Source organism: Chaetodon trifascialis, chromosome 4 (genome assembly GCF_039877785.1).
Source record: "Chaetodon trifascialis isolate fChaTrf1 chromosome 4, fChaTrf1.hap1, whole genome shotgun sequence".
In the NCBI taxonomy this organism is placed as follows: domain Eukaryota; kingdom Metazoa; phylum Chordata; class Actinopteri; order Chaetodontiformes; family Chaetodontidae; genus Chaetodon; species Chaetodon trifascialis.
Window position 1 is genome coordinate 10,712,086 of NC_092059.1, and position 14,773 is coordinate 10,726,858.

General features: G+C 45.4%; 1 protein-coding gene across 3 annotated transcripts in view; it reads right to left on the minus strand.

Moving 5' to 3' along the window:
• Positions 1–13,877, minus strand: part of tle2b (TLE family member 2, transcriptional corepressor b) — an 82,006-nt gene extending 68,129 nt beyond the window's left edge. Inside the window, exons 1-2 of one of the 3 annotated variants that reach the window (XM_070961549.1) lie at positions 12,938–13,877; positions 139–236 (exon numbers count right to left, since the gene is read on the minus strand). In XM_070961549.1, the coding sequence (XP_070817650.1) occupies positions 139–236; positions 12,938–12,961 (122 nt within the window). In that variant the 5' untranslated portion in view covers positions 12,962–13,877. The remainder of the gene's footprint in view (positions 1–138; positions 237–12,937) is intronic. The other 2 variants (XM_070961550.1, XM_070961551.1) reach the window with 2 other exon arrangements.
• Positions 13,878–14,773: the final 896 nt, after the last annotated feature.

A 14,773-nucleotide genomic window follows, 5' to 3' on the forward strand; every position in this document is an offset into this window, starting at 1 on the left:
CCCTCTGGATTAGAAAGACCTCAATGATAACCATTGACGTTTATGACTTCATATTCATAAATACCATGTGAGCACGTGCATGCATGTCTGTCTGTATACTGTCTGTGTAATGTGTGCACTGTAATATTGTGTGTGTACCTGTGATACTGCGCCTGGAGGAACTGGAATTCCTCCTTGATACGGTCCAGAGTTTCCAGGACTGTGAACTTGAAAGACTGGCCAGGTTGCAAGGGGACCTGCACAGGAAAAAGAGCAAGAGAAGAAGAAGAGAAAGAGAGGATGAAAAACAGATACTGTGCGTGTGTGTGTGTTCCTGCTCAAGAAAAGACATTGTATGCATTGTGCTTGTAATGTATTTGTGTAGGCACAAGTGCACCTGCATGTGCCGAACATTGCGGTGAGTGTGTGTATGAAACTGTGCATGTGTGTGTCAGGGAGCGAGGCATGGGGAGAAAAAAGCCAAGATGAAAGTGAGAGGGAAGGTCACTTCCCCTTCCCACACATCACGAAGCCGTGTCCTCTCTCTCTCTCTCTCTCTCTGTTCTCCTCCTCCTCTAATGACTGCCTCCTTCCCTCCACTGCCCCCATCCTTTTTTCCTCTCCCTCTTCCTCTCCCTCTCCTCCACATTAGCATCCTCTCCACTCTGCCAGGTTGCTAATGTATTCCAGCCTACAAAGAGCTGAGAAGGGAGGAAACGTCAAATGAATAACTTATAGGGAATCACGGCACCGTCTCTCACCTGCTAAAAGCTAAAGAAGGCCCAACAAAACAAGCACCTCCCTGGGGTCCACTCCCCACCACAACCACCAGCCCTCCATGTCTGTCTAAAGCGCTTTCGACAGCCGTTCTCCTCCTCCATGGTCTTCATAAACTTTTAGAAATAAGGGCACTGTGGATGTTTGTTGATGCTGTAGTTGTTTCTGTTTTGGGTTGGGGCTTAGTTTGTAGTCAGGCAAATCTTGAGTATACTTTTTCATAAAAAGACACCATTCTTCAGCCTTTTTCTCTCAAAAATATATATAATTGGATTGGCTGATTGTCCCTGCACAGGACAACTCCCGCTGTTAGCCTGGGGAGAATTCAGCCTGCCAGGTGTCTCTGCCACTTCTTTTCAGCTACTTCTTTTCACCTGTCAGTGATCAGCCTCAACAGGAGTATTGAGGTTCACACTATCCAGCCCAGATGCCGCCTCCCTCTGCACAAACGCTCTAACGCTGCTGATACAGAGACGAGGACACCTCATCACCATCCTAGCCTGCTGCCTGGTGTGTTGATGAGGGCACCCAGCCTAACCTGAAGCACCACAGCAGGGGACGGAACCCAGATCCCTGCAGTGGTGGACGTGTGATTCTTTCTCTGTGCCATCAGGACGACCTACACCCAACTTTCCAGCATAATTACAGACTGATGCAGCAGGCAGAGAAAACTAAGTTAGTTCAAGTTTACTGATATCATATTACACAATTATGACTCCCTTTTCCTCAAAATTAAGTTTCCTTTCACTATGATTTGGCACAAAAGAAGCTAAATGTAGCTTTTATATGAGCAAGGATCAAATTTCTCATATAAGGCAGGAAGGACATGTTTTGGTTGAATAGATGCACAAGACGTCCCATGATGGTGACCTTTAACCCAGAATCTAAGGTCGTACAACAAATGGACCATGTCTTTTTACTTTGTCATTAAACTATGAATCCATCCATGAACTCATATGATCATCCGTTCACATATCCATCCATCCATCCAAACTAAGCAGCACAGTAAAGGCGCTACAGTGCAGCTGGGTGGCTATCGGCCTCTAGCTACGGCTAAAAGATTGGCGGTTTCAGTGGCGGGGCTTCATTAGTCTAGACAAGCACAATTCAATTAGATTTCAATTAGTCCGATGGTGGAGGTCAGAGACGCGATGGGTTCCCCAGTAATTAATCCACGGAGCCGAGCTGAGCTGAGCTAAACTGAGCTGAGGCAGACATAGCAGGGACATCTAGCTGGCTGGATGGGCACCACACGCACACACCCAGAGGGTGTGTGTGTGGGAGGGAGGCGTGGAGGGGGTGGGTGGGATAGATGGGATGGGGGGTGTCTGCCAACAGATCCCCACTGACCTTGATTCACACCACACACACTCAGCAGGGGCAGGGGAGGGGTGGGGGGATAGATAGTGATCTGGCACACGCAGATACATACACACGCACGCCCACGCCAAGAGCGCACTGAAAAACCCACAAACAAACAAACGCACACTATCACACACGCAGATTCACACTTTAGCCACGCACGAGCACACAGACAACACACAAACCCACAGTGGGAAAATGGAGGGATGGACTGACAAGGGGGAAAGGAGGTGGAGGAGAGATAGATACTCATCTGACAGACAGAGGGATGGATGGACTGAGGGATGGAGGGAGTGATAGACTGGTTTGATATCCTTACAGAGGAAAGAAAGAACGAGCAGGGAGACAGATGATGAAAGAGCGGCGTGGCTGCTGAGTGAGAGAGATAGCCAGCCATTCATCCGTCTGACACAGAGAGGATGGGAAGAAGATGGAGAGAGAGAGAGAGAGAGAGAGAGAGAGAGAGAGCGAGAGAGAGAGAGAGAGTCATGCTGTCCTTTGCTGTAGTCAACACAGGCCGAGTGGCTGTACCCGGTGCACTGTCCATCGGTCTGTGGTAATACTGCTCCCACCATCTGCTGCCATGAACACATGAACACACAGACACATACTCATGCGGATGCACACAGACAAAGTGCTGCTGGCGGGTTACATCAGCAGCACTGAGTCATATAACAAAGCCCATAGTCACAGATCAGGCTTATACAAGAGATCTGCGAGTGAAAACCACTGGTGTCAACATGGCGTCCTCTGTGGTGTGCTGATGAGAGAGATTTGAATTTCTTTTATCTGTTGGACAAAAAGTCCAAAATGTCTTCCTTTTGATTTGCCAGTTGCACCTTTTTGAATGAGTTTCATGGAGCCTGGAGCTATGAAACTTCTTATGAGCAAAAAGGAAATGAAAAATACACACACACCAAAAAAAAAAGTTAGAAAATGTCCTCAGGCAAAAGGAGAAATATTCCCTGCCTGTGCTGAGTTCTGCCTGTCAGCATAAAGAGACAAGCATGGAAAGCTGGTATCAAATTAGTTCATGCTTATTAGAAATAATAAGAGACTCTGCGTCTTGCTAAAGGACACTTCAGCAGGTCACAGTAAAACTGAGCTATAAGTTATATAAGGGGATAAACGTGCATTCTCCTGCAGTGTTTACAAAGATGGTGGCATCATCAAGTCTTGCCGTATGTACACCAGAACAAACATTTGTTGTTGGAGTGTGTGTGTGTGTGTGTGTGTGTGTGTGTGTGTGTGTGTGTGTGTGTGTGTGTGTGTGTGTGTGTGTGTGTGTGTGTGTGTGTGTGTGTGTGTGTGTTTGGTCTCTCCTGTATTGTGACAGATGGCAGCCCAGACTGTTAGGGGTCCAATAGCGCGTCACGAAGGGCCAAAAAACAGCCTACCGCCTGTGTGCATATATGTGTGTGTGTGTGTGTGTGTGTGTGTGTGTGTGTGAGAGAGAGAGAGAGAGAGAGAACCGTAGCAGCCAGCATAGGGGATCCTGAAACCCAAAACTGATCCGGTTAATCTAGGAGGTGGAGGTGGAGGAGGGGGTGAGGAAGGGAGGGAAGGGTCACTTGGGCACAAACAAAACACACACACACACACACACACACACACACACACACACACACACCATGTGGGACAGCAGTCAATCACAATTTGGACGAGCTGGCACGGGCAAGCAGAGAATTAGGAAGGATTATCTATGGTGGGGAGGGGAGGGGAGGAGAGGCGGGTGAAGCCCACTGCACTGTATCACATAACAGGACAAAGGCGGGACCCACTGGCCGTAACCATCACCTGTCTGTCAGTGCCTGTCTGCCTGTGTGTTCAACTGCCTGTCAGCCTGTCACAAGTTTGATTGTCCGACTTGATAAACCAGCAGTTTAAGTTCCTGCGATAACATGGAAACACACCGATATGATAAAACGATGAAGCGACACCCGGTATCACGCGGCCAAAATAAATCAGCCAATGCCATCACTCATGTGGGACTTTTACAAACTGTCAATCAGCAGCTGCGTGAAGCCAGTGTCACCGCTCACAGCTGAAATTCAACTGATAACTGGATATTTGAAGAATTTGACATTTGAGATCTGATAACAATATACTGGCTGGAATTAATTTTTCACCATAAACACTATAACTAAAATTATAATGAAGATCTTTTAAATTTGGTTATTAAAGAATTGTGATCGTACTGTACGGAGTGGTGCATTTTACAAGTGAAACGCAAACTAGTCAATGCTTTGTGCAGCTTTGTGCTGCAATTTCCTGCTAATAATCAACCAGCATGCACTCAGCTGCCAGTTTATTGCCAGACGCACCCAGCTAAAACTAATACAACAGTCCTGCAATATTCCTACCTTCATGAAAGCTTTTCAGTGAATATGTTTATACGGTTACTTTGGAGGCTGCAGTGAGGTGTTGCAATCAAGGCTGACTGACAGAAACATCTCTGTGCAATGCAATAAACAGCACCACAAACATCCTTTAGCTAGGTGTACCTAATAAACTGGCAACTGAGTCTATAAGCCGATACCAATATATTTTTGATAAGCTAGTATGAGATTTATCAGTAGGGATCTCTGCCCAGCCCACACATGCATGAAGATTTTTGAAAACGTAGCTCTTTCTGTGCGTTTTGACCTTTCGTCCACACACAGATGCAGTTTAAGGTCACTGAAAACAGACTTCTTGGAAAACTCCGTCCAGGGTGCAGGTATTCAGAAACTCAGTTTGCAGTGTTGACACATGGACAGAACATGCTATGAAGGTCACGTAATAAGGCTACATAATCCAACACTCCCACGACACAGTCCCCACCACAAACCAGCCAGCTTTGGACGAGACCTTTTGTCAGGCTTCTGATTGGCCAAGCGTGGCTTTAGGGGTCGGGTTAAGTCACCGCCTGTTAGTGTGGCATGCTCTTAAAGGCTCTTCAGTTGGGGTTTTTGCATTTACAAATTGATTTTTTTCAAAACAGTGCTTGTGTGCACATCATTTTTTGAGAACAAAGGAGGAAAATAGCAGTTTTACAAAAAAAAAAAAACACCCATGTACATGTGGACTAGGCATTAGTCACCACCAGCCACCAGGTTTTCTGGTACAGTAGATACTAGACACTGGAGAACGCCATAAGTGCCTGAGCAGTGTCCTGCTTCTTGTTGTCCCAAATTTGTTACACAAATCTCAGTCACACTTCAGCTTTTTCCACCCATTCTGTCTGAATATTAGGTCAGTCTGGTTCCGTCTGCCTCTCTCTCAGTCTCTCCTGTCTGTTTGTCTGTCACATGGAAGTCTTCTGTTCAATCAGCTGCCTGTTTTTCCACCACCGGCAGCGGCTACATGAGCGGGACGGCAACTGTGAAACAGATGCAGGTCTGGGAGTGATTGGGAAAGAAATGATTCTATCTATCTGCTTGTCTTCCCCATCTATCTGTTTAGCCCCTGGCACAGTTCCTACCAACGCATGAGGATTCACACGGTACAGTATAAGCAGGCATGTCTATGCATGGATGCATTCATTCAAACAAATACACCCACAAACAAAACAGTTTCTCTTTCTCGTGCCTCTTCTCTTGCTGCTCCATCTCATTCCTCCCTCCGTTTTCTCTCCTTTCGTTCTTTACATCTCCTTCTTAGTCCCTTTGTTCTTCTTTTTGCCCATGTGTCTCTGAGACAAGCAGAGACACATTCAGATAGCGCATGAAATAATAATTGGCTGGTGAAATATTTAGGAAAAAGGCACATGAATAGATGAGAAATACCAAGTGTGGCAGAGGAGTGTCAGTGCCCCTTGTGTACGTGTGTGTGTGTGTGTGTGTGTGTGTGTGTGTGTGTGTGTGTGTGTGTGTGTGTGTGTGTGTGTGTGTGTGTGTGTGTGTGTGTGTGAGAGTGTGAAGTAAGCAGCAGTGAACATAAGCAACAGCTCATTGGTTTGGACTGTGTGGATGAAAGACTGAAAAGGAGCTGCAGGGAAAAATGGAAATGTAACTTACATGTCAGCCATCTTTTTATGACGCCCTCACATTTGCCTCTTTCTTTCTGACAGTGTTGTCTGCATTTCCGCAGACCACTCAAAGGTTTTGATAAGTTGGAGAGAGCCACGCTGCCGGTTTCCCAACAAAAGAGGCTCAATTAGAGTTAGTGCCCCTCTCGTTGTGCTGCTGTGTGTATCTTTACCACTCACTCATTCTGCCAACTCGCCAGTCAGTCAGTCAGTCTGACAGTCAATTAACAAGCCAGCGCTCAGTTAGTCAGCCATACAGCCAACTAACCAGCCAGGAAACCAAAATTCAGACAGTCAATCCACTAGTTAACCTGTCTGCAAGTCACTCAGTCATTCAGACAGCCAGACAGTTAATGCTGCAGCTCACCAGTCAGCCACTAAGCCAGCGGTGGATTACAAATCAGGGAGATTGGAAGCCAGAAGAGTCCCTGGACTCCATCCAAGCCTCGCTCTGATCATTTCTTTTAATGACAAAGAAAAGAACACAGAGCACAGGATTTGAGGACAAAAAATGGCCCTTTTAAAAAAAAAAAAAAAAAAAACAGAGCGGAGACTTAATCTGGATGGCTGATGATGAAGTTGTTGGTTGCTTGTACGACTTTTTGCTTGTTCTCTGGATCGTCTCGCTGCAGCTGTATTGTTGTTACTTGACTTTTTGCCATTTCACGGCCTCTGAAATGCTGTATGAAATTAAATGTAAACAAGATGAGGACAAAGGAAAGGAGGGGAGGATGCCATCTGTGGGAGGTGACAGCAATAAGCTGTGCTGTTTACCGTACATGGCTTTCATTACAGCCACAATTGTTGGGGAAAAAACAAACTGGCTGACACAGCTAGATGCCAAAAAAAAAGGTCCAGGGTACACAAAAGCAAACAGCGCACAGTTGCATAGCCAAAATTCTTCCTATACACATTAGCAATAGAGATGGGAATGCGAGAACAGGAACCGCAAAGAACCGGTTCGTGATTGTCTGATGCACCACAATCCCATGCCTCAGAGTTTATCAGCGGCCTTTATCAATGCTGGCATGTCTTTCTGACACTTGAGCATTGCAAAGCAGTGACGTCTAACAGTCCAAAGTGGGGGTTCATTTCACGAAGAAAGATGAGAAGAGCGCTAGCTGTAATGTCTGTGAAATGATCATTTCAAGCAAATGTGGAAACACCAGCATTACGTTAAAACATCTCTCAATGCAACACGGGCTTAAATTCCAGGAAGGACATGTATTTGACACTCTATGCACAAGTGATGCTGCATCCCAACCCAAACAGCATGTCTGTTACCGAGGGTAAATAGCCTATGGTTAAAATAACATCAGCTCCATGCAGGCAGGTTTTTTCTTTGAATAAAATAGCCTATATGAAAATGAATGCAGTACAAATATTCGCTCACTTCACCCATTTTTACTGTAGATGATGACAGACATGTTGTAGCTCTCATGCCACAGCCAGCTCCACTAAAATTGATCATGAATCAATGAGGGAATCTGTAAAGAATCGGGAAGATAAGCAGAACTGATAATGGCCCTGGTATCAGTGAAATCCCATCAATTTCCATCCCTAAGTAGCAAGCACTTACACAATTCAACATGCAGTAATGAGTAGTTAAGCATGTCCTACCAGTGAAACTACAAAGTTGACTCACAAATTCAATCTCATGCACATTGAAATCCAACCTTATCTAACACCCTTACCATGGCTCTGCCCTCATTAATAGACCATATGTGATTTCTGTGGCAATATATCTGGCACTGGTTTGTTTACATGGCCATAAAAGTAAAGTGTTACCCTGCCCATGGCCAAAAGAGAAGGAAGGCCTGGTCATGCACACACACACACACACACACACACACACACACACACACACGCACACACACGCACACACACGCACACACACGCACACACACGCACACACACACACACACACACACACACACACACACACACACACGCATACCACACACTGGCACACTTGTGTTCCAATTTCGTCTTCAACATTTCTCTCTCTCTCTCAAACATGCACGCACGCACGTACACACACAGAGAGAAAGAGAGAGAGAGAGAGAGAGAGAGAGAGAGAGAGAGATGTTTCCATCACTTTTGGGGACATTAAATAGACTCACATTCATTTCCTGGAGACTTAACCTAACCATAACCATAACCATAACCACTGCTTGCTGACCGTAACCTTAACCCAAGACTTCACCCTAAAATTTAATGACTTACGTTATGGGGACTTGCGTTCTGTTCTCTTATGGAGGGCAAGTCCCCACAATGTGACTGTGTAAACAGATTTATGTCCCCACAACATGAGTAATACACGTCCACGTCCACACACGCATGCGTACACACACGTATGTACGATAATAATTCAACTGGTGCTTTATTTCACAAGCAGAAAGTGACTGAATTACGTTCGTGCATGATGCAAGAATAACTATCAGAGCAGATCTGATTTGATATAGCACTGTTGCAACTGAGGGAAAACAGTCGACACCTTCAGCATCTAAACTGGAGCCAAGTCCAACTTTGCCTCTCTTTCTCTTTCATAGGCTTGCTAAATAAACTCTGTCTGATCTTAATCCTCTAGACAGCCATCAAAACTCCTAGCTCTGAGAAAAATTTGGTAGTGTACGCACATACACACAAACACACGGAGCGACAGCTGTAGGTGTACAAAAACACAACGGCCAAACCTTCCTGGACTGGAAGTGAACGTGCTGAGAGTACAACAGAAACCCGCATGTTTGAGAGGAGGCGAGTTTGTTTATACCTCCATGCATATATGTGTACAATGATGTAAAATATGAATGTGTGTTCACAGAACGTGTGCATTACCTCTGATCAGTCCGAGCAGTCATGGATATCTTTCTTAACCATGAAAACACACAGTAAATCCTCTCTCTCTCGCTCTCTCTCCCTGGGGTGTGGCAGCCAATCAAGGGCTTGTACATTCACAGCAACAGTCGAGGTCGGACTGGAACATTATTTATTGTTATTGTTGTTGGCACACAGTGCACACACACACACACACACACACACACACACACACACACACACACACACACACACACACACAAAAGCACCATCACTCTCCCTTCCCCTTCTCCCAGATCCTAACACACACTCAAATACACACTTTAAGAGATGAACACACACACACACACACACAAGCACTTTTACAGGAACAAGGACAAATACGAACACACACGTCAAAACACACAACAACACATACATTTACTTACACACAAAGACACTTAAAACTTAAGAGCAAAGGCACACATAAACCAAAACCTCGCACAAGAGATGCACACACCGACACACACATTTAAGTCAACAAACAAGGCAACACACACACTGTTAATACAAAAACGAGAGACCCACAAAGCACTTAAGAGACACGGACAAATAAAAAGAAACCCCACACACGACAAATACACACATTAAACAAAAAAGAAAAACACACACATTAACACACCTCACACATATCCACGCGCACACAAACACATCACACAGTTCTGATAACACTTGCCACAAAAATCCAGTGGAACCAATTACAGCTCTGCTCGCCTGGCAAATCAGCCCGCGGTTTTAACCTTTTCCTGCCGGAGAGCGAGAAGAACAAAGTCGGACTTCTCAGATAAAAAAAAAAACACAGCTCAAGCTGCAGATATACGTTTTATCTATTCATGCTGAAGACACCTTCGTTATCGTTTCAAAAAAGGGACACACAGAGGGGTTGAGAGGAGCGGCGTGTCCTGTCTGACAGGAAGTGGACCATGATGACTGACACCAGCAGGGTGCATCACGCCTATATATGTTATATTACTGCTGACCGTCTTCACACAAATGATGCCACTTTTAAGATAATTTGTATTAGTCTGTCACCTCAACTGTGGTATGACAATGAAGGATGGGAATCAAGAACTGGAAATGTTAAGAACTGGTACAAAATTGTCTGATCTGTCAGTTCCTTTACTTGATGCCGGGATGTTTTTCTGACAGTTGCACATTGCAAAGCAATGACGTCAAACTCCTGCATCTACGCTGCTGGAAACTTGCAACAAGGAGATGAAGAAACAGTCCAAAGAGAGGTTTCATTTCACAAAGAAAGATGAGACGAGAGCCAGCAGTAATGTCTGTGAAATGATCATTTCAATAACAACCATTTCAATATCAACCATTTTCAGTAAGGGTGGAGACACCAGCAATGTGCTGAAACGTCTTTCAATGCAACAAGGGCTTAAATTCCAGGACGGACGCACAAGTGCGGCCTATATGAAACTAAAGCTATACAAATATTGTCTCATTTTGTCTCTCAGGCCACAGCCAGCACAATTAAGATTGATCGGGAATCAATGAGGGAACTGATAAAGAATCGGACCAATAAGCCGAGTTGATAACGGCATTGGTATCAACAAAATCATATTTATTGTCATTTCCATCCCTAACAATAATCAACATGAAGAAACACTGTTTACTTCAAATTAACACTCTATGAGAGCGAACAATTCATCACACTCACTCTTATGCCAAGGTTGTCATCTTGTGGCGGAGCAGCAGCAAGAGGAGACTATTTCGAAAACTGTCACTGTTGGTGCAATTAAGAATGAGCCGACACCTGAAGTTTTAAAGTCAACTGCTGAAAAGCTCATATGTTCGTATCATCCAAGCGTGCTTATGGTTGGGCTTCTGATTTTGTTTACTGGCAAGATAAATCAGCTCTTCAATGCGAGCGGCCAGCTTTGATTTTCGAAACACTGGATCTTCCATGAACGCACCAGCAAGCAGAGATTCAACAACGGTTCTAGTCCAGCTGTGCTTGTGAGAAAAACAGGGTGAGCTACTTTTACATGTAACCCTATTCTGAATTTATGAGGAGAAACACACACATGTACACAAGTCTATGTAAATGTACACAGTCTGTAACCACACACACACACACACACACACACACACACACACACACACTGTTCTTTTCACCCTCACACCTCTCCACAGATCACATTTCATAGCAACACCAGAAATAAAGTTCCACTGGCAAAGGAGGGCTGAAGAGGAGGAAGGACAGAGAAAAAAGACAGAGAGGGAGAAAAACAGAGGAGAGACAGAAGGAGAGAGCTGGAGGCTATCGATCGGTTGGAGTTGGCTCAATCTTGAATTGAACTTTATCACAAACGCAGAGCATCGCAGCAGGAAGCTCTCTGATACGCCTCTAAAGGAGAGAACAGAGGAATGCTCACACTCGATTCTTCCTTTGCATCTCTCATTCATTTTCATTTCTCTTTCCACCCCCGGCCGTGCCTTTTTAAAGAATTCTTTCTCACTCTTTTTTTCCCTTTCTTGGCTCTTACATCTTTCATTTTCTCCCTTTGTTTTTCACTTCTCTCTTGTTTCTCTCAGCATCTCTCTCTCCCTTCTATTCCAGCGGCTGGCTTATTAGCATTCTCTCTGTACATATAATTGATTCCTCATGCCTTCCTCTTGTGAAAATGTCATTCATAATTCTGTGTGATAGCTAGCTGGCTGGCTGGCTGGCTGGCTGGCTGGCTGGCGGACTGAGTGGTTGGCTGGCTGTCTGACTGGCTGGCTGGCTGGCTGGCTGTGAGGCAAAGTGGCCACTGACCCATTTGTACCAGATACAAAGAGACTGACAACCAAATCTGATTATAGCAACCGGACCAGGGCCCCGGTGAAACGAATGGCCTAAGCCCGACTGAGCCTAAGCTGTCATTCATCCTCCTGTGCTTTTCACTTTACATATTTAACCTTTATTTTAACCTAGTAGGTAAATTAACAGCAAATTCTCAGTGCTGATGAGGGGCGAAACTGAAGGAGGGACTTTAGGAAGGTATTAAAGGGGAAGTGCCTGTGCACTCATGACCTTTCTTAGCAGTAATGGAAATGAATTAAGTGGAATTTAAGTATCAATTTAATGGTGTGTGTGTGTGTGTGTGTGTGTGTGTGTGTGTGTGTGTGTGTGTGTGTGTGTGTGTGTGTGTGTGTACGCACAAGTGTTTGCTTAGCAACAAAAATGAGCAAATGGACAGCTGACAGATTTACTGAACAATTTACACACATGCACAAACACACACACGTTAATAAAGACAGATCTATTGTCACACACATGTCGCCACATATACACACACCTAGAGACAACTTAACACTAATGGGCATACATACATGTACATAGATGTGCACACGCAAATGTACACACACAAGCTGACAAGTGCAGATTCAGTTATATGCCACCTACACAGCCAACGATCCACGAGATCTCAAAGGCACCTGGTTGCAGCTGACAGAGAGGGAGGTGGTGGTGGTGTGTGTGTGTGTGTGTGTGTGTGTGTGTGTGTGTGTGTGTGTGTGTGTGTGTGTGTGTGTGTGTGTGTGTGTGTGTGTGTGTGTGTGTATACATAACAGGGAATCTCTAAGCCCAGACACCCCCCTCCCCTCATGTCTCGCTCCTCATGTTACAGTACAGTCCTTATAACTAAACAAGAGAGAGGGACAAGAGAGACCAGCTTAAACAGGACAGAAAGACAAATATGAGAAAAGACTCGAGGACAGACTAAGGAGCAGAGACACATAAGGAGAGACCAAGAGGAGGGAAAAGGAGGAAAGACACAGGAGAGGAGAAGCAGAGAGGCATGTGGAGAGAGAGAGCAAAAAGGGACAGAGGGACACAGAGGTGACAAGGCGAATCTGAGACATAAATAAGCAGCACAGAGATTGGAGTTGAGAGACAGACATGGAGAGACAGAAAAAGAGTCAGACAGACAGGAGAAAGAGACATGGGGAGGTACTTACCGGATGCCTGCCCTGAGGGTACATGATCCCAGGAGAGGAGAGGCTGCCAGTCCGTTTGATGGCCAGGTTAGTCCCCTGGCCCTCCACTCCTCTGCCCTCCACCGGTTACACACACACACACACACACACACACACACACACACACACACACACGCACACGCACACACACTCTCTCTCTCTCTCTCTCACACACTCAGTAAGTCCAGTCCCTGCTCCTTAGCTGGTTTGAACACAGCAGTCTTTACTCTTCCTGAGTCTCTCCTTCTTTTCTTCCTGGCTCTCCCTCTCTCTGTTTTTTAAGTCGAATTCCTGTTGACACACAACTGAGGAGCGCTCAGTCCATCGGTTCGTTTATCCAACAATGTCATGATAGAACAGGAGCTCCACACTTTACCTCCTTGTCCTCCTCCTTCCTCTTCTTTTCCCAGTGAACCCAAAGTCTCAGTTTCTCCTTGTGTCCCTCTCTCTCCACCTCCTCGTCTTCGTCTTGGTGTCTCTCTCCCTTTCCTTCAACCTGTGATCAGTCAAGGTCCACACGTAGTGACATGACACTGAGAATTTCATGCAGGCAGGCTCCCCTCTTCTCCTCCTCCTCCTCCTCCTCCTCTCCTCCTCGTGCCCCTTCACCCGGCCGTCCAATGGCGAAACATACAAACATAAACACACACTCAGCTCCGTCCAAACAGTCTTCTTCTCTGCTTTTTCCTCCTCTTCACCCTTTCTCTGACACACTGAAGCCTCTGCTTTGACTGCTGCCGCAGAAAAGAAGAGGGATAAGAAGGAGGAGAAGAAGGAGGAGGGAGGGGGGAAGAGAGAGAGAGAGAGAGAGAGTGAGAGCTTTGTTTTTAATCTAAATGTGGAAAAAACGCGAGAGGAAAGCAGGAAAGAACAGCAGGTCAGTGGAGGATCCAGCGGGCTTTTCAGCAGCAAGCCCTAGACTGTAATATATTGTGCCTGTTGGCTTCAACACAAACACGACAGGCTGCTAAAGCTCCTCTTAAGGTGGAACTGAGTAGACAGAGACACCCAGTCACACAGAGAGAGGGAGAGAGAGAGAGGCAGAGGGAGGGAGGTGAGAGCGGCAATGAGAGAGATGGATCCCTTTTCAGTTGTGGTCAGACAGACAAAGCAATCAGTCATGCACAAAGACTTCGGCTCAAACTGATATGAATCGAGATTCACACACACAAACGCTCCGACACTCATACACAAATTCATGACAGTTCCTGTATGTGGACACACTTGTTACGCAGCACAAGCGCAGACACACACACTTGCACATACACACTTAACAGTTCCTCGGAGTGATAAGTTTATTAGTCAGTTTACACGTTGCATTAAAATGTTTCTTGGATGATTGGACGGCGAGCCAGTCAAGCTTAATCTCATATAAATCCAGGTGTAAACACACCGATGATTGCCACTGATCCGACTGCTCAGACCTCCTCAGGAAGTGGTCTGAGATGCACTGCATCCAGATGTTTGTTGAGTGTAAATACATCACCATGTTAAACCACTCCAAAGCTGGAGAAACTTCATCCAACGAGCAACAACCAAGTAACATCACGCCCAGCTAATCCGGTTGATGTCCGGTCCAAGCCGACAGCAAATGACACATCAGCGGCGCAAGACAGGAGAAAGAAAACAGAGTCGCATAAATTGTCTAGTTTTGTCTGAGTTTTGTTTGCACGGGTTTCAGCGTAGATTATTTGACTTTTAAAACAAACCATGAAGCGGTTTGCGTATTAAAATGTAACAATTAGACACAGATAGCACAGTTATTAGAAACATTTGTGCAAACATGTAAAAGAACAGATTTATAAGGTGTTTTATCCA